At 39.9% G+C, this 24,413-nt stretch overlaps 1 protein-coding gene across 2 annotated transcripts in view; it reads left to right on the forward strand.

The window, feature by feature from the left end:
• mtf2 (metal response element binding transcription factor 2) overlaps positions 1-24,413 on the forward strand; it is a 44,959-nt gene that overhangs the window by 17,261 nt on the left and 3,285 nt on the right. For both annotated transcript variants that reach the window (XM_067989937.1, XM_067989938.1), the window contains 11 exons: positions 562-657; positions 754-854; positions 2,547-2,695; positions 6,055-6,150; positions 8,519-8,587; positions 11,332-11,455; positions 12,089-12,156; positions 13,096-13,284; positions 15,188-15,299; positions 20,567-20,658; positions 20,848-20,955. In XM_067989937.1, coding sequence (XP_067846038.1) covers positions 562-657; positions 754-854; positions 2,547-2,695; positions 6,055-6,150; positions 8,519-8,587; positions 11,332-11,455; positions 12,089-12,156; positions 13,096-13,284; positions 15,188-15,299; positions 20,567-20,658; positions 20,848-20,955 — 1,204 coding nt within the window. The remainder of the gene's footprint in view (positions 1-561; positions 658-753; positions 855-2,546; positions 2,696-6,054; positions 6,151-8,518; positions 8,588-11,331; positions 11,456-12,088; positions 12,157-13,095; positions 13,285-15,187; positions 15,300-20,566; positions 20,659-20,847; positions 20,956-24,413) is intronic.

Here is a 24,413-nt window from a genome sequence, read left to right on the forward strand (position 1 = left end):
AAGGGATCAAGGGATATGGGGAAAAAGCAGGAACAGGATACTGAGTTAGACGATCAGCCATGATCATTTTGAATGGCGGAGCAGGCTCCTATTTTCTATGTTTCTCACCCACCTGATATGGTCACGGCTAGGTTATACTTCTAGGTCCGTGATTTAATGCCCTCAAATGTTTTTTGAAACTCGCCAAATCTTATAGATTGCAATCTTACTGGAAAGCTCAGCACCTCAATTCCACAATGACAACTGTCTGAATGATGAAAAGTAATCCTATAACATGTTCAAACAAATTATTTGGGGATGGTTTAAATTTTAAACCAATGACAAATAATGTAGATAAATGTTTTTATCCATTTTTTTCATAGTTTTTCATTTTAATTCAATCCACTCCCCACTCGGGCTAGTACCCGGTCATCTCTGAGAGGCAGCTCAAATGACAGGGAAGTTGAATAAGACAGTAAATTGCTTCACTGTGAGAAACCTGAAAAGGTGCTTGTGGAAATATGGACACAGTGCTTCTAATATTTGCTTGCAAAGAAAATATAATTGTGCATTTAACCCCAGGAGCCAGTGGAAGTGGAGAGATGGTTTGCACAATATGCCAGGAGGAGTACTCTGAAGTACCCAATGAAATGGTTATCTGTGACAAGTGTGGGCAAGGTAAGTTGATATTTGCAATCATATTTTTGAGTTTTAAAAAGGTAATTTTAAACAATGAAGTATTACAACACACAAAATTTTATCAAATTGCTGTAGGTTACCATCAGAAATGTCACATGCCTAACATAGACTCCAGTGTGATTGCATCAGATGCCAAGTGGCTGTGCCGCCAGTGTGTCTTCGCTACTACTACAAAGGTACCGTACAACAACCTGAAGTATAATCCCTTTCTGATAAATGACATATGAGATAGTCCAGTGTGGCGAACTACCACATAATGCCAAAGTACTGGAAACTTTTTTTTTATTCGTTCATGGGATGTGGGCGTCACTGGCAAGGCCAGCATTTATTTCCCATCCCTAATTGCCCTTGAGAAGGTGGTGGTGAGCCGCCTCCTTAAATCGCTGCAGTCCGTGTGGTGACGGTTCTCCCGCAGTGCTGTTAGGTAGGGAGTTCCAGGGTTTTGACCCAGTGACTATGAAGGAACCGCGATATATTTTCAAGTCGGGATGGTGTGTGACTTGGAGGGGAACGTGCGTGTGGTGTTGTTTCCATGTGCCTGCTGCCCTTGTCCTTCTAGGTGGTAGAGGTCACGGGTTTGGGAGATGCTGTCGAAGAAGCCTTGGTGAGTTGCTGCAGTGCATCCTGTGGATGGTACACACTGCAGCCACTGTGCGCCGGTGGTGGAGGGAGTGAATGTTTAGGGTGGTGGATGGGGTGCCAAACAAGCGGGCTTCTTGAGTGTTGTTGGAGCTGCGCTCATCCAGGCAAGTGGAGAGTATTCCATCACACTCCTGACTTGTGCCTTGTAGATGGTGGAAAGGCTTTGGGGAGTCAGGAAGTGAGTCACTCGCCGCAGAATACCCAGCCTCTAACTTGCTCTTGTAGCCACAGTATTTATGTGGCTGGTCCAGTTAAGTTTCTGGTCAATGGTGACCCCCCCCCCCCCCCCCCAGGATGTTCATGGTAGGAGATTTGGCGATGGTAATGCAATTGAATGTCAAGGGGAGGTGGTTAGACTCTTGTTGGAGAAGGTCATTGCCTGGCACTTGTCTGACGCGAATGTCACTTGCCACTTATGAGCCTAACCAAGCCTGGATGTTGTCCAGGTCTTGCTGCATGCAGGCTTGGACTGCTTCATTATCTGAGGGGTTGCGAACGGAACTGAACACTGTGCAATCATCAGCGAACATCCCCATTTCTGACCTTATGATGGAGGGAAGGTCATTGATGAAGCAGCTGAAGATGGTTGGGCCCAGGACACTGCCCTGAGGAACTCCTGCAGCAATGTCCTGGGGCTGAGATGATTGGCCTCTAACAAACACTACCATCTTCCTTTGTGCTAGGTATGACTCCAGCCACTGGAGAGTTTTCCCCCTGATTCCCATTGACTTCAATTTTACTAGGGCTCCTTGGTGCCACACTCGGTCAAATGCTGCCTTGATGTCAAGGGCAGTCACTTTCTCCTTACCTCTGGAATTCAGCTCTTTTGTCCATGTTTGGACCAAGGCTGCAATGAGGCGAAACCCAAACTGAGCATCGGTGAGCAGGTTATTGGTGAGTAAGTGCCGCTTGATAGCACAGTCAACGACACCTTCCATCACTTTGCTGATGATTGAGAGTAGACAGAAGGGGTGGTAATTGGGCGGATTGGATTTGTCCTGCTTTTTGTGGACAGGACATACCTGGGCAATTTTCCACATTGTCGGGTAGATGCCAGTGTTGTAGCTGTACTGGAACAGCTTGGCTAGAGGCGCAGCTAGTTCTGGAGCACAAGTCTTCAGCACTGCAGCCGGAATGTTGTCGGGGCCCATAGCCTTTGCCGTATCCATTAATTAATTATGCTAGTAAGCTATGTAATTCAACGTGTAATTTTTTTTACATTGTAGAGGGGCGGTGCTCTTAAGAAGGGACCAAATGCTAAAGCTCTGCAAGTTATGAAGCAGACCTTACCGTACCAATTGGAGGACCTACAGTGGGATGTAGGCCACAAAACAAATCACGAGCAGTGTTATTGTTACTGTGGAGGCCCTGGGGAGTAAGTCAAATATTTTATTACATGGTTTAGATTGATTCTGATATTGCTCAATTCGGCTTTGTAGTCAACTGGGAAAAATTGCAAAAGCATCTTTTGGGGCTTATGAGTCTTTGAGGACCTGTCTGATGTGATGGAGAGTCTACCCATCACCCTTTTCTAAGCTTAATCAATTCAGGGCACTCAATTACTCATTGCCATGAAAGAGAAAATGCTTGCCTAAGAAATGCTTGCTAAACAATGCTCTACAATCCTCCTTCAAAGTGGAGGGAAAAAAAAAAGAGTAGAGCATCTATCTTGTTTAAACATGTTTAATTGAATATACTGTGTTTGTAACAAACTTAAAACTTTTTTTGCCTATTTTCTCCCCTCCTTTCCAGAAGGTGTTAGTTGCTTGCTTGGTACTGTTCTAAAGAAAGAAAGAACTTGCATTTCTATAGTGCCTTTTATATCTTTATCACCCCGAAGTGTTTCACAGCCAATGAAGTACTTTTGAAGTACAGCCATTTGTAATGTACGGAAACGCAGCCAATTTGTGCTCAGCAGGGTCCTACAAACAGCAATTAAATCTTTTTTTAATCAATATTGGTTGAGGGATTATGAAAATCAGAAAAACGCCCCTGGTTGTCTTCAAATGGTGTCCTGGGATGTTTTATGTCCACCCAACATGGCAGGCAGGGCCTCCGTTTAATGCTTCAGCTGAAAGACAGCACCCCCAACGGTGCAGGACTTCAGTACAGCACTGGAATGCTGGAATGTCAGCCTAGACTATGTGCTTGAGTCGAGCTTGAGCTCAGCGAAGGCTGACAATCTACTTTTTAGGACATTGGCTGTCAGCGTTATCTGGAGCTGAATTGGAAACCCCCCCCCACCCTGGCCAGTGATAAAGCCGCCCTCCCAGGTTCCATTGGTGAGCCAGATTGGCTGGTCCTTCAAACATTGCCCTGGAGCACCACTGACTTGCCTGGTTCAGGTATAGCGCTACACTTGGTAATGCATCTTTATTTCTGAACTTCGATACAAGAAAGTTTCTAGAATTAACCAGGAATGCATTGTTGGACACTATTCATTGACTGTTGGATGTGTGTGTACAGATGGTGGGTGAAGACAGAATTAGGCTTATGATGTTTATCGTGACTGAATAACCTGTGAATGTCAAGATTCACAAGATAGTGGATGCTTGGGGAATGTATCCGAGGGTCTCCAATGCCCATGAAATTGTATCTCGGTAGGGAGTTAAGAGGGAGGAAAGAAAATTGGCAGAAAAAATGGAAGGAAAGTTACAAAAAGAAAATGTGCAATCCCTGAAAGTAAGCAATCAATATTTCTGAATGCAGTATATTTGCATTTTGGGTGAAGATGAATACCGATCTAATCTATTAGGCAGGCTACATAGGTTTTCCCAACTTTGTAAATCACAGCTTGCATGTCAGCATGGTAGTGTGATTATGGTAATAGGGCATTTTACTATATTGGATATTTGAGTGAATACAGTTCATTATGTTTTTGTAGCACCTTTTTGATGTCATCCCAAAGCTCTTCAAAATCAATGGGTTACTTTGGAAGTGAAGTTATGCATGCAAACATGACAGCCAGTTGTACACAGCAAGGTCCCACAAATAGCAATGAGATAATCTGTTTTTTTTTGATGTGGAGATGCCGGTGATGGACTGGGGTTGACAAATGTAAGGAATCTTACAACACCAGGTTTCGATTTTGCTTGTGATTTTCAAATAAAACAGTTGGACTATAACCTGGTGTTGTAAGATTCCTTACATTTGTTTTTTTTTTAGCCACGACACCAGGAGAACTCCTCCTGCTCTCTTACGAGTATTGCTATGGAATCTTTCGTATGCACTTGAACAGGTAGACGAGGCCTCAGTTTTACATCACTAACAATGCAGCACTCCCTCAGTAAGTGTCCACCTAGATTATGAGCTCAAGTCCTGGAGTGAAGCTTCAATGCATGACGTTCTGACGTAGGCAAAAATGCTACCATTGAGCCAAGCTGACACTTGTAACAGTTAATACATTATCATGTCAACAATGATTGTCGGCATCATGAAGTATTACATGATAGAACCAAACAAGTTAAACTACTGCTATGGTCTTCCAGAAGGAGGCGAATAAAAACACCTCCCTGTGATGGCCTCGTTGGTAAAGGCATCACTCTAATATTATGCTATTAGACAAACAAGTTAAAGGACCAGTTCTTGGTCTGTGCTCACTTAGTTGATCTCAGCCAGAATAGGTATTACAATTGGTCTCGGTGTCCTTGGGCTGGGGAGGGGAAAATGTTACCCTATGTCCGCTTAGACATAAATACCCTCCATAGTAAAATTATTTGATGACTTCCAATGTCATGGTTCACTTGAGAGTAATGGGTGACATACTGGAGGGCTGCCAGTACTTGTGGAGCTCTACCCCAGCATGAGTCAGTGCTTCAGAAGATTCTGAGAAAAAGCAGTAAAATAGGTGTTGGGGAGTAATGCCACAGTATTATTTAGTGGATTCTTTTCATACTATTTCAGACACAATTTACCCTATTAAAAATTTCAATTAATGAACACCAGACAAAACGAAGTGCAGTATTGAATTGTTTCCACCACAAGGGTACAGTATTGCTTCTCTTTCAATGAATGTATTTGGATGGGTTCAATCTGTGTCCAGTATTCACTTCAAGACATTCCAGAATATTTTGGCTTGTAAATAGGCTACAGCATTATTTTTGACTTTGAGGGAGAACGTTGTCATGGTGTGTAACAACAATCTGGTGATGGAAACATCTAAAGAATTACAAGGTGAAACTTTGCAGGTGCATGTGAAAACCATCCTTATTTGGGAAAAGAAGAGAGAACCCAGTAAAATTTGTGTTTCTGTCTCTATTAGGAATTTTGTTGATGCATATTCTCATTAAAGCTATTGACCAAATAAGAAACATTTTCTCATTGGCATTTTACATGACCTATGGCTGTTTCTGAACCGCAACTTCCTCAAGATGCTGTTGTAATGCAGCAGTGTTAAGCTGCTGAATAGAAGGATGCACTGTAAGGTTGCATAAAAGGCACATTTGCCTGTGATAGTTGGAATATTTTCAATTTAGTCATTCGTGAACAACAGGGATATAGCTCCATGCACAGTACCTGTGCTTCTCCATCGTAGGTAGGTGTGGCGATTTGGATAAGCTTTTTTTCTTCAGTGTGAAGCAGGACACTTAATACCTGTTGGCATTTTGCCAAAGAATGTTTTTAAATTGTAGGTTAACTTTTATTAGTGATAATACTATTTTTTTCATTATGGTAAATGTTTGTTTAAATTATATATATTAAGGTGTGATATGATTTATTTATTTTTGTTCTTAGCTGGTACCTGAAAATGCTGCAGTGCTGGAGATGTAAACAGTGGTTCCATGAAGCATGTATACAATGCTTACAGAAGCCTATGCTTTATGGAGACAGGTGAGGCCTAAAACTCTTTTACATCAAATGTGAATTTTTTACAGGTCTATAGTGGTGCTAGCTCCACGTTAATGTCTGCCTAAGTGGTCACTGACATACAAATATTGGTATAATTCAATGTTCGCAAAGAGCTAACTGTACAGATGACTTTTTGGTGAACAGTTTTTAGATTTTGTTTTAAAAATCACTAGGTGGTTCAACTGATTGCTTTGTACTGGTTCCACTTGTACAGCACTTTGTGCAAAGCTGGAGCGTTGTGCGACTACTGCTTTGAGATGATATCTCATCATTTGCCAGAATGCGATCTGGCTGACCGAACATCAAGGCAAAACTAAAACCACTTTACATCAGCATGAGCTGCATAGTAGACCTGGCATGTAAAACTACTTTAGTATTCAATTTCTAGTTACTTATCACAAATCCGAATTGTAAGTCATTCTCCTCTATTTAGAGGACAAAAATGGGTATAATGGTCCAAATTCTACCTGATTCACAGCAAGTCTCTTTAGTTTAGTATCCACTGTGTTTACCAAAAACTAATTGTACACTTAACTGAAATATATTTGCAATGGAGCAGTAAGAAGTAGTGTTTAAGAAACCTGCACAGCAAAAGAAGTCAAAGAATGCATGGAGTATGATTTTGCAAATGTTTTGCCAATTCATACGGGTTATACACTCAACCAGTATGAAATGATAAGTTCCAGTCGATCCTGGACCACCACCATCATCTGCCATTATACCTAACCCAAGTCTCCCAACACTGGAGAAATCCCCATTTATGACTATTCAGTGGCAAGACTATTATGACTGGCCTATTTGTAGAGCTGTTCTTGTTATAATTTCTGTCGTGTTTTCATTTGGAAAGGTAAAATGTATATTTTTGCTTTTAATTTCCGTTAAGCTACCTATTCATGTTGAGACTAGCTGTGCAAGAGTTCTAGAACATGAATTTTCCTCTAGTACAGCCAGCTGGGAAGTTCTTTATCTTATCTGGGCCAACTGGAAAGACATTGAGCAGGGAGTTGGAAGGGCGAATCTACTTGGGCAGTGTCGCGTACCACTGGAGGATGGTTGGCCATTTCAGAAGTCTGAATAAGTCTTTCTTTCACTGCCTTGGTTGAAGAAAATGTGATTGAATCACAGAAAATTTACGGCAGAGAAGGAGGCCCATTGTGTCCGTGTCCGCTGAGAAACGAGTCACCCAGCCTAATCCCACTTTCCCGCGTTTGGTCCGTAGCACTGCAGGTCACAGCTCTTCAGGTGCACATCCAGGTAATTTTTAAATGAGTTGAGGGTTTCTGCCTCTACCACCCTCTCAGGCAGTGAGTTACAGACCCCCACCACCCTCTGGGTGAAAATATGTTTCCTCATTTCCGCTCTAATCCTTCTATCAATCACTTTAAATCTATGAACCCTGGTTATTGACCCCTCCGCAAAGGGAAATAGGTCCTTCCTATCCATTCTATCTAGGCCCCTCATAATTGTACAAATCACCCTTTTTACAACCAAGACATCCCAAAGCGCTTCACAGCCAATGAAGTACTTTTGAAGTGTAATCACTGTTGTAATGTAGGAAAATGTGGCAGCTGATTTGCCCACAGCACGGTCCCACAAACAGCCATGAGATAAATGACCAGGTAATCTGTTTGCGATGTTGGTTGAGGCGACAAGCATAGATGCATTTAAGGGGAAGCTAGATAAACACGAGGGAGAAAGGAATAGGGTTAGATGAAGGAAGGTGGGAGGAGGCTCATGTGGAGCATAAACACGGACCTGTTTGGCCAAATGGCCTGTTTCTGTGCTGCTGTACATTGTGGTTGAGGGAAAATTTTGGCCTGGATGCAAGACCTCTGCTCTTCGAATAGTGCTATGGGATTTTTTACATCCATCTGAGAGGGCAGACGGCGTCGCAGTTTAACATCTTGTCCAAAAGCCCGCACCTCTGGCAGTGCAGCACTCCCTCAGTAATGCACTGAAGTGTCATCCTTGATTATGTGCTCAAGCCTCTGGAGTGGGGCATAACCTTTTGACGCAGAGGCAAGAGGGCTACAATGGAGCTAAGCCTGCTATCTGTCCAGTTTACCTTTGACTTATGATTTCTAAACTCATATTCAAAATCTTTTTTCTCCTTTGTAAGGCACAGGTAGGGAGAACCAAAAATGGAAAATTCTGAATGTTCACTTGAGAGGGGAAAGAACAGATTGTCTCCTGCTGGTAGAAACATTGACTCAAATCGATTTGAGATAATTGGATTATTTATAATCTTGTTTGTTGCTCTCTGATCAGAGGAGATACGATAGCTGTGTTTCCATGGGACTGATGGTAAAAAATGTATGGAGGATTTTAATTTTTTCTCTTTGTCCATCAGGTTCTATTTATTTATTTGTTCTGTTTGCAATTCTGGACCAGAATACCTCAAACGTCTACCTTTACGATGGTAAGTCATTGCTTAATTCTTGTGGTTTAGGGTTTTAAAAGCTGCAATAGCATTTTGCTCTAGTTTATCTAGAATGTTTTTTTAAATACTAGTTGACTTCCAATGGCATTGATCACAGGTTTCTCTCGTGCTCTCACACATCTCTACTAGCCTCATTGTCTCTAATTCTTTGTCTTCTCTTCTGTTTGCCATCTACTTCCTGCCCTCTCTCATTTTATACTTTGGTTTCTCTGGTTGTCATCTTTGTATCTGGCTTGCTTTCTTTCTTCACTCTGTGTAAGTCTCCCCTTGTCTATGTCTCCTTGTCTGTGTAGCTTTTTTACTTTCTCTGTATGCATCACTCAATTTATCTCTGCGTGCTTGATGCTGCTTCCTTTTTTTTACATTATGTAAAAAGGAGAAACCAGAGTAGGAATGTGCATTTATATAGTTCCCTTCCTCAGGATGTCTCAGCCAATGCAGTATTTTTGAAATGTTGTCACTGCTGTAACGTAGAGAAACAGCAGCCAATTTGTGCACAACAAGCAGCAATGAGATAAATAACCAGATAATCTGTTTTAGTGGTGTTGGGTTAAATGGAATAAATGTTGGCCAAGACAAGGGGGGAATGGAAATAAAAACGGAAAATGCTGGAAACGCTAAGCAGGTCAAGCAGCATCTGTGGAGAAAGGGAACAGGTTAACCATTCAGATCTTGTGATCCTTTGTCAGGACTCTCGGCTCTCTCTGAATGGTGCAATGGGATCTTTACATCCACGAGAAGGCAGATTGGTGCCTCGGTTTAATGTCCTCTCTGAAAAGTGGCATAGCAACAATGTAGCACCATTTCAGTAATGCACTGAAGTGCCAGTCTGGATTAAGTGCTCAAGGTTCTGGAATGGAGCTTGAATCCACAACCTTCTGACTCGGGGCTAGAGTAGTATGAGTTAAGGGTAGCTTCCCAGTCTGGTTGAAAGTGGGTAATGTTGTTTCACAGGGTTCAGCTCCGGGACTGACTTTGTTCATTATGTACATCAATGATTTGGATATAGGGCTAGAAAGAGTGATGCAGATGATACTAAAGTAGGAGGCAAAGTAAATAGGAATCTGCACGGGGATATTGACAGTGGAATGGGCAAAAAAAAGGACAGATGGAATTCAGTGTCAGTAAGTGTGAGATGGTACATTTTGGTTAAATAAAATGAAAGTAATTATCTGAATGGGGAACTTGGGTGATGTGGAAGAGTAGAAGGATTTGAGAGTTCAGGTTCACAAGACATCAAAAGCAGCACCTCAGGTGAATGTCCATTTTTAAAAAAGCTAATGGAATATTGGGTTTTATGGCAAGAGATATAGAGTATAAACATTAAGATGCAATGGTGAATTTATATAAAACCAAAGTAAGACCACAGTTGGAGCACTGTGTGCAGTTTTGGGCTCCGCACATCAAGGATGCTGAGGCAATAGAGGATACAGCACAAATTCACTCTGATGATACCTGGTGTGAGGAAATACAAATATGAAGGAAGATTTGAAAAATTGGGGATGTTTTTTAATCTGATTAAAGGTTGATTTGGTAGAGGTGTTTAAAATTCTGCTGGATGGGAGAGAATAAATAGAAATGGTTGAGGGGTTTAGAAAAACAGGAAATAGATACAAGATTAAATGTGAGATTTGCAATGGTGAGCAGGAAAAACATTTTTAAAGGTTTATGGAGCTGTGGAATGCTCGAATGAGTGATTAAAGCAGAGATTTTAACATTTGAGGATAGGTTACATAGGTGGTTGAAGAAAGTGGGTAAAAGGATATGGGAACAGGGTGGGTACACGGGATTAGGACTACTGCTCATGTGGAGGACCAACGTAGACTGGTTGAGCAGAATGGCTTGCTTCTGTATTATTTCTATGTAATTCTGTGTCACTGTATCCTTTTTCTGTCACTTGTCATGGAGGCCTGGAGCAACCATAGGCGTTATAATTTCTGATAGGGACGAGATCCTTTCTAATCTGTCATTGGAGGGTTGGGGTCTGTTGTTGTCTTTACATAGAGCGTATGATTTGGGATGGTACTGGCAACGGGCTTGAAATGGAAGGCAGAATGAGGTTGGAACTTAGGGCTGGGGTCCAGAAGGAGGGGGGACTGGACTTGGAAGGAATTGGGATGCCGATCTGGCTTGGAAAGCAGGAAGCCTGAAACTGGGGTGGAGAGCGTTGGGAACATGAATACAGTGATAATTGGACTGGGAGTTGGGGGGACTGTTAGAAATAATCATTTAAGCAACAATACATTGATGCTCATGTGGAAGTACACGTTGATTGGATATGTCGGACACAGTTGAGGACCATGCACGAGATCTTATTTATTTGTATTTATGTCCACAAATACTGAATAAATGAATTTTACAATATTATATTAGTGAGTAGTAAATTAATATTCGAAAGTACAAGCTTTAAAAGTGCTCTAAATTGAATTAGCAATTTGTTTGTATAAATTAAAGTTTTATTTCAGCAGTTGTCTGACTTAATTTAACCAACACTAATTATAATTAGACAAATTTGTCAGTATCATATTGGTATTTCCCCACCTCTCCAGTTTTCCTAAACACACTGTGCATCGGTTAGTTTTGTTTGTCCTTGGTTTTGAGTGTGTGCTGTAATTTGCAAAAAAAAATCAGCACTCTATAAGAAATGTGTTGAAAGCCATCCAAAATTATTGCTCACGAATGAATGTTAAAATATATGTTAAACACTTTTTTCCCCCCTCCAGGGTTGACATAGCACACTTAAGCCTTTACAATCTAAGTGTTATTCACAAAAAGAAGTATTTTGATTCTGAGCTTGAATTGATGACTTACATTAATGAAAATTGGGACAGATTGCAACCTGGTGAGGTAAGGCCTTGTTACAGTTTATCAGTAATTTTAATTCATTAGTGCAGAATCATGTTTCAGACTGGTTAGTTGTGCACTGATTATGTGCAGTAATATTTAAATAGATCATTTGCCTCCAAATATTCTTTCATATAAATCTTCAGTGTCAATATTCTTGATTTCTTTTAAATATACATTAAGTACTAAGCTTTATGATGGTTAAGATTGTTGCTGAGCAAGTTGAAATTCAGAACTGACTTTGGCCAGTATGTTGAGATTTATTTGTCACCGTTCAAATATTTGACCTGCGAGTATGTTAATCATTCAATTCAAGGGATAACTTTTATGAATCATATACTAATTTAGTATATTCCTGTTTAAGTAATGGTGAACTTGAGTTTAGAAATAATTAAAAGCATATGAATTCATACTATTTGTGTTTGGCGATAAATGGAAGAAATGCTGTATTAAAAGGACTGTGACATGTATGGGTTTTTTTACACAGAACTGTAAAATGGTCATAGTTCAAAACTTGGATATATAAACTGAGTTTGCTAATTACTTATGAATCAATAATGTCTAAGTTCATGGGCTGTGAGAATGAAATAAATAATAAAAGGATGTTGATTTTTATCCTGTTTTACTCATTTACAGCTTTCAGATACTCTAAAATCGGACCGATATGACCATATTCTTGAAGCCCTAAATGAGAACAAGTGCATGTAAGTGAGGGTACACCCCTAACAGAATTAGTGGGATCAGCTATATTTCAGGAGAATGGATGAAGTAGATTTCTGCTTTTACCCTGTGCACAAGTAGCAAAGTGTGGAAGCGGGGGGGGGCAAGGAGTAGAAGTCTGTTAGATCAGTGGCAATTTCTCATCCGTGCTCATGTGTGAAGTCCCACTTGGCCATTACTGCCCCCCCTCACTCCTTGCTGACCTATTAGCACCCTGCCCCTCAGCGCATTAAATTCAAAATCCCTGTCCTTGTCTTCAATTCCTGGTGAACATCAGTGCTTTACCACTGTTGCTATTGCAGAGACTGCAACTAAATTTCAAAAGGAATTTGATAATTGAAAAGGAAAAATATTTAAAGTCATGGGGAAAGAATAGGGATATTGAATTACAGTAGATAGCCCCAGATGAAGAGCTAGCACCAGCGGACGCGATGGCTCCTTGTGCTGTAATTTCTAGGATGTGAACTGAATTTTGCAATTATGAAAGGAATTGACAAAATTGATGCAAACAAATTGATGCAAACAAATTAAAACAAACAATGTAATTGGGTTCAAGTTAATTACATGCACTTCTAAAGAAAGAAGGGATTGAATGAAATAATGGTTAGGTGGAGTTGATTGGCATAATATTGGTATTTTCCGATTCTTAAAAATTCTTGTTGATTCCTGCTAACACATGCATACCGATTTGACTTTCTGTACATGGTTTCCTTTTCCTTTTCCTTTTCCTTCTCCCTTCCACCCCTACCTCTTTTGGAAGTGTCTGACTCATCACACCCAGCTACAATATACAATATGGAGTATAGCAAGAGGAATGTATATCATACCCCTCTGGTGTGCAGCACACAAATCTGTATGTCATTGATTTTTTTTTTTGTTTTATGTCTAATCTGGTCATTTAAAAAAATATATAATTTACTTAGGTTTATGTCTGGAAAAGAAATCAAGAAGAAGAAACATTTGTTTGGATTGCGAATTCGGGTTCCTCCCATTCCTCCAAATGGTGCAATGAAGACCGAGGAAAGCACTGAGGAAGTTTCTCATGAATTTAAAATTAAAGGAAGGAAGTCCAGTAAATCCACACCTCTACCTGCACCTGTAGCTACAAAAAGGTAAAACAATTCACTATAATGGTTGCCCTGTGATTCTTTCAAGAAGAGGTGAGAGAAACTGATGGTGTGGTTTCGCTGCCTCTGGCAGCTCTCGGGCCATTTCGGGATACATGAACTATGTTAGTGGAGCAGCCTAGAAGCAAGGAGACCTGATCTGGTGGGTTTCCAAGAAGTGAGATATTTGATTATTTTTTTTGAAAACATTAATCCAGTTTTTTTTAAATGAAGATTTTTGCCAGACAAAATAGGGTAGAACATTCTGTAGATTTTCCTTCCACCTAAGATTCCCATCTGAAGCTAATGGGCTATCGTTGTGTCCTTTTTTAAAAAGGAGTAGTTTAATCTTTTTTATTACCATTTCCCCCCTTCCTTCCTAGCGCAAGATTTCAGAGGTCAGTCTTTGTACCCTTACTGCACCCCAGCTTGTATTTAAAATAAAAAATCATGGTCATGTAGATTATGGCTGCTGGAACCTTTTGTACTCTTGTAGCCACCAGTTTCTTGATCTGTATGGCTCAGATCACTGAGTGCTAAGCCTTTGGGAAACTATCCTTCGATATCTTAAGTCGGTCTTGGAATTCTCAGTGTTAGTGATGAATATCTGGCTAATTATTGCAGCAAAGAAAATCAGTGGCAGTGACTTAAGTGATTGCGTATACAGTACTGATGCAAGCAGGAAATTAAGCTAAAACCTGAAATACAGAAGGAAATCAGCATGCAGAAAAAACAGCTGAGATAAGAATCTATAATTTTGTTGTCATCAAAATCAAGTGCTGAAGTGGCACTTCAGCTTAAGAACTCAATTGTCTCAACATGAATTATATAACTAGTCTATTCTTGTCCAAACTGACTGAACTTATTGGAATAAATCTTTGTTTTGTGTAATATAACAGTAAGTCAACTTGTTTTGTGGTCACAGCTCAGAAAATAAACTGCTGTAGTGCTAGTATCGTGCATGGCTCATTCAGAATTGATTGTCCTCAGTAGATGCGTTCAGTTTGTGGCTGTGAGGTGGAGTAGTTTATGAATGCAGAGTATTCTAGCAGGGAGAAGAAATTAAATAGAGTCCCATAGAATCTTATCTCTCTCCAGCTAACCACAGGGGAGTGAAAATGATAGATAAATCCAACCTTCCAGCTGAAAGGGAACGGTGGGGTGAAGTTATTTTCATTGCAATGGAGTTTTGGTAGAATTGTGATACACAAAGCCAAATATGCAGAGTGTATAATTTTTTTTGTCAGCATAATTGTTTTTAGTGATTAGGCATTGTATGCAGTGTAAATAGGTCGAGAAGAATGCAGGAAACAAAGTAGTTGAAGACAGCAAAACAAAGGAAAAAAGAAAATTAACATGAATGATCAGCTCGAACGTTAAAAAGCGAATGATGAAGCGAGGCAGAAGAATGTACTACTAGATGAAACGGTAGAAAAGGAAGAAACGGGTTCATGAATTGTACCTTGCACCCAAGCTATTTATACTCTGCATTTAAGTATAAATTTCGCTAAACTGCATGATTATAAATTTCACTAACATGCATGATTTATAAGTGTTTATGATACTGGACACAATTTGTCTCCTTTTATCTTTGTAGACATAACACCTACCTTGACTATCCTCTTACAATCCTGCTGTTTTTGTCTTTTATTGCCATTCTAGTTCTAATTATTTTGGATTAAAGTTGATATTGGCAGTGATTTGCAAATAGGTTACTTTCAGATGCTTGTGAAAAACTGTATGGAAGGAGGACTATTGCACTTCTTGAGGAAAAGGTTTGCCTTCACATCCGGCAAACCTTTTCTGAATGATCAAGAGCTTTGATATTCTACATGTCCTCTAAAACATTATGAAAAGATGTTTTGTAGATTTTACATGTTAATGACTCAATCTATTTTCCTCCCATTAGTCCATTGAATAATGGCATAGAAAAAAAAGGCAAGAAAAAATCTTCAGTTGAACCTTCTGAACAATACACAAAATTGAAGAAGGTCAAGAGATTTTCTGACCCAACAACTGTGGTAAGGATATTTGCTTTTTCTCTAATTTTCCTCCTTTGCAGCTTGGCTGCTGGCATCGAGAAGGTGATGGGGTATAATTCCACAGATGGCAACCACATTAGTCAATTGACTGTTCATCACATGTGAGCCCTCAGAGAGGTTCAGAAGTCATGAATGGCCACTTGAGTTGAGGTTATTTTGGTCGTGGGGGTGAGCTGTGTCCTGTCTGCACACCTACCTTTCTAGCAGGTATCACTGGATACTAATCAGGAGTGGGCAAGCTGACCAATTTTGTGTACGTTCACAATTCACAGCCTGAGATTAGTTAATTTAGCACAAACAAGGGATGAAACTTGGTAAGGAGACCAAAACTGTACACAATATTCCAGGTTTGGTCTCACCAAAGCCCTGTACAATTGCAGCAAGACTTCCTTACTCTTATTCTCCAACCCCCTTGCAATAAAGGCCAATATACCATTTGCCTTTCTAGTTGGTTGCTGTACCTGCATGTTAAATTTCTGTGTTTTGTGTACTAGGACACCGAAATCCCTCTGAACACCAACATTTAATAGATTCTCACCATTTAAAAAAAAAAAATACTCTTTCTCTATTTTTCCTAGCAAAGTGAATAAACTCACATTTCCCCACATTATACTCCATCTGCCACCTTCTTGTCCATTCACTTAACCTGTCTATATCCCTTTGCAGACTCTTAGCGTCTTCCTCACTGCTTACTTTCCCACCCATCTTTGTATCATCAGCAAACTTTGATACATTACAATCGGTCCCTTCATCTAAGTCATTAACATAGATTGTAAATAGCTGAGGCCCAAGCACCAATCCATGTGGCACCCCACTGGTTACAACCTGCCATCCCAAAAATGACCCATTTATTCCTACACTCTTTTCTGAGCCCTAACCTTGTGTAACAACCTCTTGCGTGGCACCTTATCGAATGCCTTTTGAAAATCCAAATATACCACATCTACTGGTTTCTCCATATCTACTCTGCTAGTTACACCCTCAAAAAAAACTTTAATAGATTTTTCAATCATGATTTCCCTTTCATAAAACTATTGACACTGCCTACTCATATTATGATTTTCTGAGTGTCCTGTTACTATGTCCTTAATAATAAATTCAAGCATTTTCCCTACTACTGATGTCAGGCTAACTGGCCTATAGTTCCCTGTTTTCTCTCTTCCCTCCTTTCTTGTATAGTGGGTTTACATTTGCTAACCAATCCATGGGGACCGTTCTACAATCTAGGGAATTCTGTAACATCAAAACCAATGCATCCACTATCTTTGCAGCCACCTCTTTTAAAACCGTAGGATGTAGGCCATCAGATCCAGGGGATTTGTTGGCTTTTAGTCCCATTAATTTTTCTAATACTTCTTCTTTACCAATCTTAATTACTTTAAGTTCCTCCCTTTCATTTAGACCCTTGGTTTCCCACTATTTCCGGTATGCTTTTTGTGTCTTCTGCTGTGAAGACTGATACAAAATATTTGTTTAACGTCTCAGCCATTTCCTTATTCCCAATTATAATTTCACCTGTCTCTGCCTCTGAGGGACCCACTTTTTTTACTTTTGCTAATCTGTTCCTTTTTATGTACTTGTAGAAGTTTTTACAATCTTTTTATATTCCTTGCTAGTTTAATCTCATTCAATTTTCTCCCTCTATCAGTTTCTTGGTTATCCTTTGCTGACTTCTAAAGCTCTCCCAATCCTCAAGCTTACTACTCTTTTTGACAACATTGTAAGCCTCTTTTAATCTAATACTATCCTTAACTTCTCTAGTTAGCCACAGTTGGATCACCTTTCCCATGGAGTTTTTATTCCTCAAGGGTATGTATAATTATTGGGAATTATGAATTATTTCTTTAAATGTTCGCCATTGCTTATCTACCGCCATATCTTTTAATCTAATTTCCCAATCTACCGTACCAACTCGCCCCTCATATCTACATAATTGGCCTTGTTTAAATTTGAGACCCGAGTTTCGGACTTAACTACATCACTCTCAAACTCTATATATAATTCATTATATTATAATGACTCTTCCCCAGAGGATCCTTTATTATAAGATTACTCATTAATCCTGTCTCATTACATAATACTAGATCTAAAATAGCCTCTTCCCTAGTTGGGCTTCCCTTGCCTCTTCCATATTGTTCTAAAACTGTCTCGGATGCATTCCATGAACTCGTGTTCCAAACCACTTTTGCCAATTTGGTTTGCCCAGTCTATGTGAAGATTAAAGTGCCCCATGATTACTTCATTACCCTTGTTACATGCTCCTCTAATTTCCTGATTTCTACTCTGTGCAACACTAACTACTGTTAGGGGGCCTATAAACTATTCCCACCAGTTATTTCTGCCCCTTGTTATTTCTTAGCTCCACCCATACTGATTCTACATCATGATTTTCTGAGCCAAGATCCTTTCTCACTACTGCCTTAATCTCATCCTTTATTATCAGGGCTACCCCCCCACCCCCCATCCTTTTTTCATTTTGCCGATCTTTTCTAAAAGTAAAGTACCCTGGAACATTCAGTTCCCAACCCTGCAACCATGTCTCAGTAATGGCTACCACATCAAACCCATTTATCTCTATTTGTGTCATTAATTCATCTGTCTTGTTATGAATGCTTTGTGCATTCAGACATAGCGCCTTTAATTTTAAATTTTTACTATTTTTCCCTGATGTGACCTTAGTCACTAATGCCCTATTGCCTTTGTTAAACTCTGTCCCTTCCGAACACACTCTGCTTGTTTTTGCCAAATCGCTACTCTGCTCTACAGCCTTGACTTTTCTTTTTCGACTGATTTTAAAATTACCCTTATCTGAACCTTCCCCACCTCTTACTAGTTTAAAGCTTGATCAACCTGTTATTTGATTCACCAGGACATTGTTTCCAGCCCAGTTTAAGTGGAGCATGTTCCAACGGAACAGCTCCCTCGTTCTCCAGTACTGGTGCCAGTGCCCCATGAATTGAAACCCCTGCTTCCCACACCACTCTTTCAGCCATGCATTTAACCATCTAATCTGTTTGTGCCTATGAAAATTTGCGTGTGGCTCAGTTAATAATCCAGAGCTTATTACCTTTTTGAGGTTCTGCTTTTCAGTTTGGTCCCTAGCTCCTCAAACCCCCTCAGCAGAACCTCATTCCTAGTTCTACCTATGTCCTTGGTTCCTACGTGGACCATGACAACTGGATCCTCCCTCTCCTCCTCCAAGTTCTTTTCCAGCCGCGAGGAGATAACCTGAATCAGGGCAGGCAACACAGCCTTCGGGACTCCTGGTTGCGGCTGCAGAGAACGGTATCTATCCCCCTGACTATACTATCCCCTACTAGTACCGCATTCCTTTTTTCTCCTCCCACTTGAATTGCCTCCTGTACCGCGGTGCCACGGTCAGTTTGCCCATCCTCCCTGCTGTCTTTGTTCTCATCCATAAAGGTAGCAAGTACCTTGTACCTGTTGGACAAAGTCAAAGTCTGATGCTTCTCCATCACTGCATCCTGGGTCCCCAGACCTGCCTGACTAGCAGTCATGTCCTCATGTCCCTGACCACTGAACAAATCTAAACTACTAGCTAACCTAAGAGGTGTAACTGTCTCCTGGATCAAAATGTCCAAGTAACTCCTCCCTCCCCCACCACCACAATGCATTGCAATGTCTGCAGCTCGGACTCCAGCTCAACAACTCTGAGTCGAAGTTCCTCGAGCTGCAGACACTTACTGCAGATGTGGTTGCTCAGGATCTCGCTGGTCTCCACCAACTCCCACGTGCTGCAGTTACGACACACCCACCTGCACTATCATCTCTATCTAAACTTGTTTTATATATTTAATTAGTTAAGTTTTTAGTCACTTTGTTTTTAGTTTTAACCAATTAGTTTATCTTGTTTAAGTTATTGATGTAATGAAGTAATAGTTATAGTTTCCCAGCTCTTTAGGTACCACTGCCCTAGCTTAGAGAGCGAAAAAAAAGTAATACTCACCAACCATTCACCTATCTGCTGTCCTGTGACGCCATTCCTTGATGATTTTTTTTCACTCTCTCTGCTTTCTTTATATCCTGGCCGCTGTGGGGGATTCCTGTGCTTTCTCTCCGCTCAGCACTCTCCATTGTCTTTATACCCAGGGTGATATGACCTTTATTTTATCTTCATATAATTGAGCTGAACCAAATTAATCGGTTCAGGGAGACAATTTCCTTAAACTGGTTGGCAGTCTAAGGGTTAGCAGCACAAATAATGAACTATTTTGTCATTTAAATAATAGGTTTGGATATGGTACAATAATGTGCACCCATTTTATTGTGTCCTTCAGATTATGGAAATAAAATAGTCATTCAGCAAAAATGAAATTTCTTTGGAAAATGCAATTTGAACCAGCTGAAGCTTACTGCTAAGCCATCTGTGGCTGATTTCAGTGTTGTGCATCATGTGTTTGAAAGTTTCTAAACTGGCCCCAGCTGGAAATGTTGGATGAATAATTTTAATAACTAAAAATGTTTTCTATATAATAGTAATTTGTTAATATTGCTTTATAAAATATTGATGGGGAGGGTGCTACGATAGGAATAGATTGTTGCTATGAGAAACATTTAAGGCTAACTGAGGTTGCACTTTATGTTGTAGCACTGTGAAGTGTAATGGGCATCGTCTGACTGCATTATCATCTGCCATTGCATACGAATCCTTGATGTCCACTTGGACAAGTGAGTTCCAATTGGACACCAAGCAATCTCATTTAAATGCATGTTTTCTCATAGATATTTCAATGTATAAAAAGAAATAAAGATTTTTAAAATTAAGAAAACTCATTGCTATCATTGGCAACTAAAGACAAGTTTATATAGGGAGCAGGAACTGATTAACACAGCAGGAATGCACAACTGGAACCCCAAATAAATATTCAGGTCAGGAAGGAGAGTGTAGTTGTAGGACTGACCTAAAATTTCCCTTAAGTTATACAAACTGTAAAAATGTACAAGTGAGCTACATTTATTGGGCTAATTGCTATCCTCACTGTAGTGTATTGAGTTTGATACTTTTTTAAATGCTTGGTGATTGCACTGTGCCATGGAGTGGTGGGATGTGCATTTGTGCTTTGATTTCTGCACATGGTTCCTTATTTTGGCCATGCATCAGAGAGGCACAAAGCAGAGACCAGGTTTGTTTTATTTTTAGTTGAACTTGGAAATGCAGATGTCTTTGAGTTCGGTTCTGCAACCGTATCCATCATTATCCAGCAATGTTTCTTCATTACTTCCAGGAAAGTGAGAAAAGTAACCAAAGCCACTGTGATTTTCAGGACCAATCTGCAATGTTGGATACACTTGCCTTGGATCTCCCTGGTCCCAAAAGGTAGTAATTTTCAAAATAGTTTGCAGAAAAGGATATTTTTAACACAATGGTTAAAAGTATTTTGACTTGCATTTGCCATTGTTTAATGTTTTTACAAAAAATCTGATACGTTCAACAGTCTTTAGTAATTATATAAAATAGTTTAACTTTCTAGTGTTGTTTGAACTGTTGATTTTTCTTGCATTCTAGGAGACTCATTGAAAAAACTGCACAGTCTTCTAATACCTCTGATGTAGAATCCACTGGTGCGGCCAGTACCACAGAAACTACCTCAACCAGCCTGTCTAGACAGTCCAGGTGATCAGTCATTGTTTTCTGTAAAAATCTTTAATTGTAAGCTGTTGGATATTTCAGCCCAATCAAAAGAAAACATAATATTGGTACAATTGATTGAGATTAGGGTTTAATCGACCTGTAAACTGTATGCTTTCCAATAGCTGCAATGATGTCTGGTGTTTTGCGATTAATGTTGAATATATTAAAAGGAACAGCTGTCTAATTCACAGATTCACAAAACTGTTTCACTCACAGTGATGTTTCACTCAGTGATGTAGTTAACAGGTGAGCCCTATTTCCTGTAACTTGTTTAAGTTTATTGAAGTTTTATTCAAAATATAAAGCAGTCCATATTTAGGGAAATCGATTTAGACCTGCATGCAGAAGATTTTTTTCCTGTCTTCCACCTCCTTTAAAGAGATGGTGAAGTTGTCAACTGAATAAATTAAATTATGTATGGAATGCAGTATCGCTAATACTTTCAATTTCTTTGAGTGTCTCAATTTGCTCACAGGTCCCACGATTTGGAACAGTTCAAGTGTTTTCACTTTACACGGGAAATTTAAATGTAGCTTTCTACATGTTTAAATACTCTTGCCTCGTGGAAAATTTCTTCAAATTGCAAGTACTGGTAATGCTGGGATTGTTTTCCCAGCATTCATCACCCCGAAGTAGTTGAGGTGAGGAATTTTAAAGAGAAAGCCAATCCAGTCTGCTTTCTCCACTAGGAATCAACAATGACAGGAGAAATCCCCAAAGAAACCCTGCACTTGCTAAATTTGTGTATGTACGTTACTCATTCCCTTCTCAGTTACTCCCGTGTTTTTGAATTTCTGTATGCTGCTGGAGAATCTCTTGTTCTACAGACACCCAACTATAATGAGTTACTTTGGCTGGCACTCGGCAGATTATCAAAACCTAGTGTTTGGGACTAACGAGGAGAGCAAGATCTTGTCCCATAATGTGAGAATGGGATGTACAATGTGTTTTCTATAAACCACAGTGATTAATGTGCTCTAACATCCTACCTTTCCTTACTAACCACACTAAAGTATGATCAGTTTGACTGATATTATGAGGTTAATTACCTGAGTCAGCCACTGGAAAATGCCCAAGATTGTCTTAAAAAATGAAAAGTGGCCATCTGATGTTATAACTTCTATTCTCAGATGTTTGGCCTGACTAGTTTTGTTTGTAATTAACTTTACTTTCCACAAATATATCGCACTCTATTTGTCCAAAGCAAAATATACATATTGAAAAATACAGTGCTCTATCCACCTTTTTATTATTTTGATCAGAAGACTTCTATCCTGTTATAAACATAGTAATATTATAATTATATATAAGAAAGTGGTTCTTTATATATTTTTTGAAGTTTTATCAATTCAGTCTGAACTTCTGTCTTGGAGAACCTACTATAACCCTGATCTATTGATACTCGTACCATAGCCCCTTAATTATACTTTCCTTCCCACGCTGGGCTGCATTTTGCGGATAACTAATTTTACACTGATAAAAACTGGGCTTTTCCGAACATTAAGCTCCCATGGTGCGACACAGTAGGGTTGGCTGATATTTGGACTTCAATTCCAGGAGTGTTTTGACTAGTAATAATACAAGGTTCACCAGACTATTAAACACTGAACTCACAGAAAACCGAGCTAGTCAGTACTGTAAACAACTGGCTTGGGTATTATTGCATGTTATAGGAACATAGGTGCATAGGAACAGGAGTAGGCCATTCAGCCGCTCGAGCCCGCTCCGCCATTTAAGATCATGGCTGATCTGATCTGTGATCTAACTCCATATACCTGTCTTTGGCCCATATCCCTTAATACCTTTGGTTGGCAAAAAGCTATCTATCTCAGATTTAAAATTAGCAATTGAGCTAGCATCAATTGCCGTTTGCGGAAGAGTGTTCCAAACTTCTACCGCCCTTTGTGTGTAGAAGTGTTTTCTAATCTCACTCCTGAGAGATCTGTTTCTAATTTTCTTGGACTGTGCTCCCTAGTCCTAGAATTCCCAACCAGCAGAAATAGTTTCTCTCCATCCACCCTATCTGTTCCCCTTAATATCTTATAAACTTCGATCAGATCACCCCTTAACCTTCTAAACTCCAGAGAATACAACCCCAATTTGTGTAATCTCTCCTCGTAACTTAACCCTTGAAGTCCGGGTATCATTCTGGTAAACCTACGCTGCACTCCCTCCAAGGCCAATATGTCCTTCTGAAGGTGCGGTGCCCAGAACTGCTCTCAGTACTCCAGGTGTGGTCTAACCAGGGTTTTGTATAGCTGCAGCATAACTTCTGCCCCCTTGTACTCTAGTCCTTTAGATATAAAGGCCAGCATTCCATTAGCCGCCTTGATTATTTTCTGCACCTGTTCATGACACTTCAATGATCTATGTACCTGAACCCCTAGGTTCCTTTGGACATCCACTGTTTTTAACTTTTTACCATTTAGAAAGTACCCTGTTCTATCCTTTTTTGATCCAAAGTGGATGACCTCACATTTGCCTACATTGAATTCCATTTGCCACAGTTTTGCCCATTCAACCAATCTATCAATATCCCTTTGTAATTTTATGTTTTCATCTGCACTGCTTAAAATGCCGGCAAACTTAGATATGAGACTTTCTATGCCTTCATCTAAGTCGTTAATAAATATTGTGAATAATTGAGGCCCCAAGACACATCCCTATGGGACTCCACTAGTCACATCCTGCCAATGTGAGTACCTACCCATTATCCCTCCTCTCTGTCGCCTTTCGCTCAGCCAGCTTCCTAACCAAGTCCGTACTTTTTCCCTCGATTCCATGGGCTTCAATCTTAGCTAACAGTCTCTTATGTGGGACTTTTATCAAATGCCTTCGGGAAGTCCATATAAATAACATCCATTGACATTCCCCTGACCACTACTTTAGTCACCTCTTCAAAGAATTCAATCAGGTTTATCAGGCATGACCTACCTTTCACAAATCCATGCTGGCTCTGATTAACTGAAAATTTTCGACGTGTTCAGTCACGCTATCCTTAATTGTAGACTCCAGCATTTTCCCCACAACAGATGTCAGGCAACTGGTCTATAATTCCCTGGTCTCCCTCTCTCTCCTTTCTTAAAAAGTAGAGTGACAGGTGCAATTTTCCAATCTAAAGGGACAGTTCCTGAATCTAGAGAACTTTGAAAGATTATAGTTCGGGCATCTGCAAAACCCTGGGATGGAAACAATCTGGTCCTGGGGATTTGTCACTCTTTAGTGCTATTATTTTCTTCATTACTGTTTTACTTATGTTAATTTTATTGAGTCCCTGTCCCCTATTCAATATTAGTTTTCTTGGGATTTCCGGCATGCTATCCTCTTTCTACTGTAAATACTGACGCAAAGTAATTATTCAACATGTCTGCCATTTCCCCATTGTCAATGACCATATCCCCACTTTCAGTTTTTAAGGGGCCAACGCTGCTCCTGACCGC

Source organism: Heptranchias perlo, chromosome 9 (assembly GCF_035084215.1).
Source record: "Heptranchias perlo isolate sHepPer1 chromosome 9, sHepPer1.hap1, whole genome shotgun sequence".
NCBI lineage: Eukaryota > Metazoa > Chordata > Chondrichthyes > Hexanchiformes > Hexanchidae > Heptranchias > Heptranchias perlo.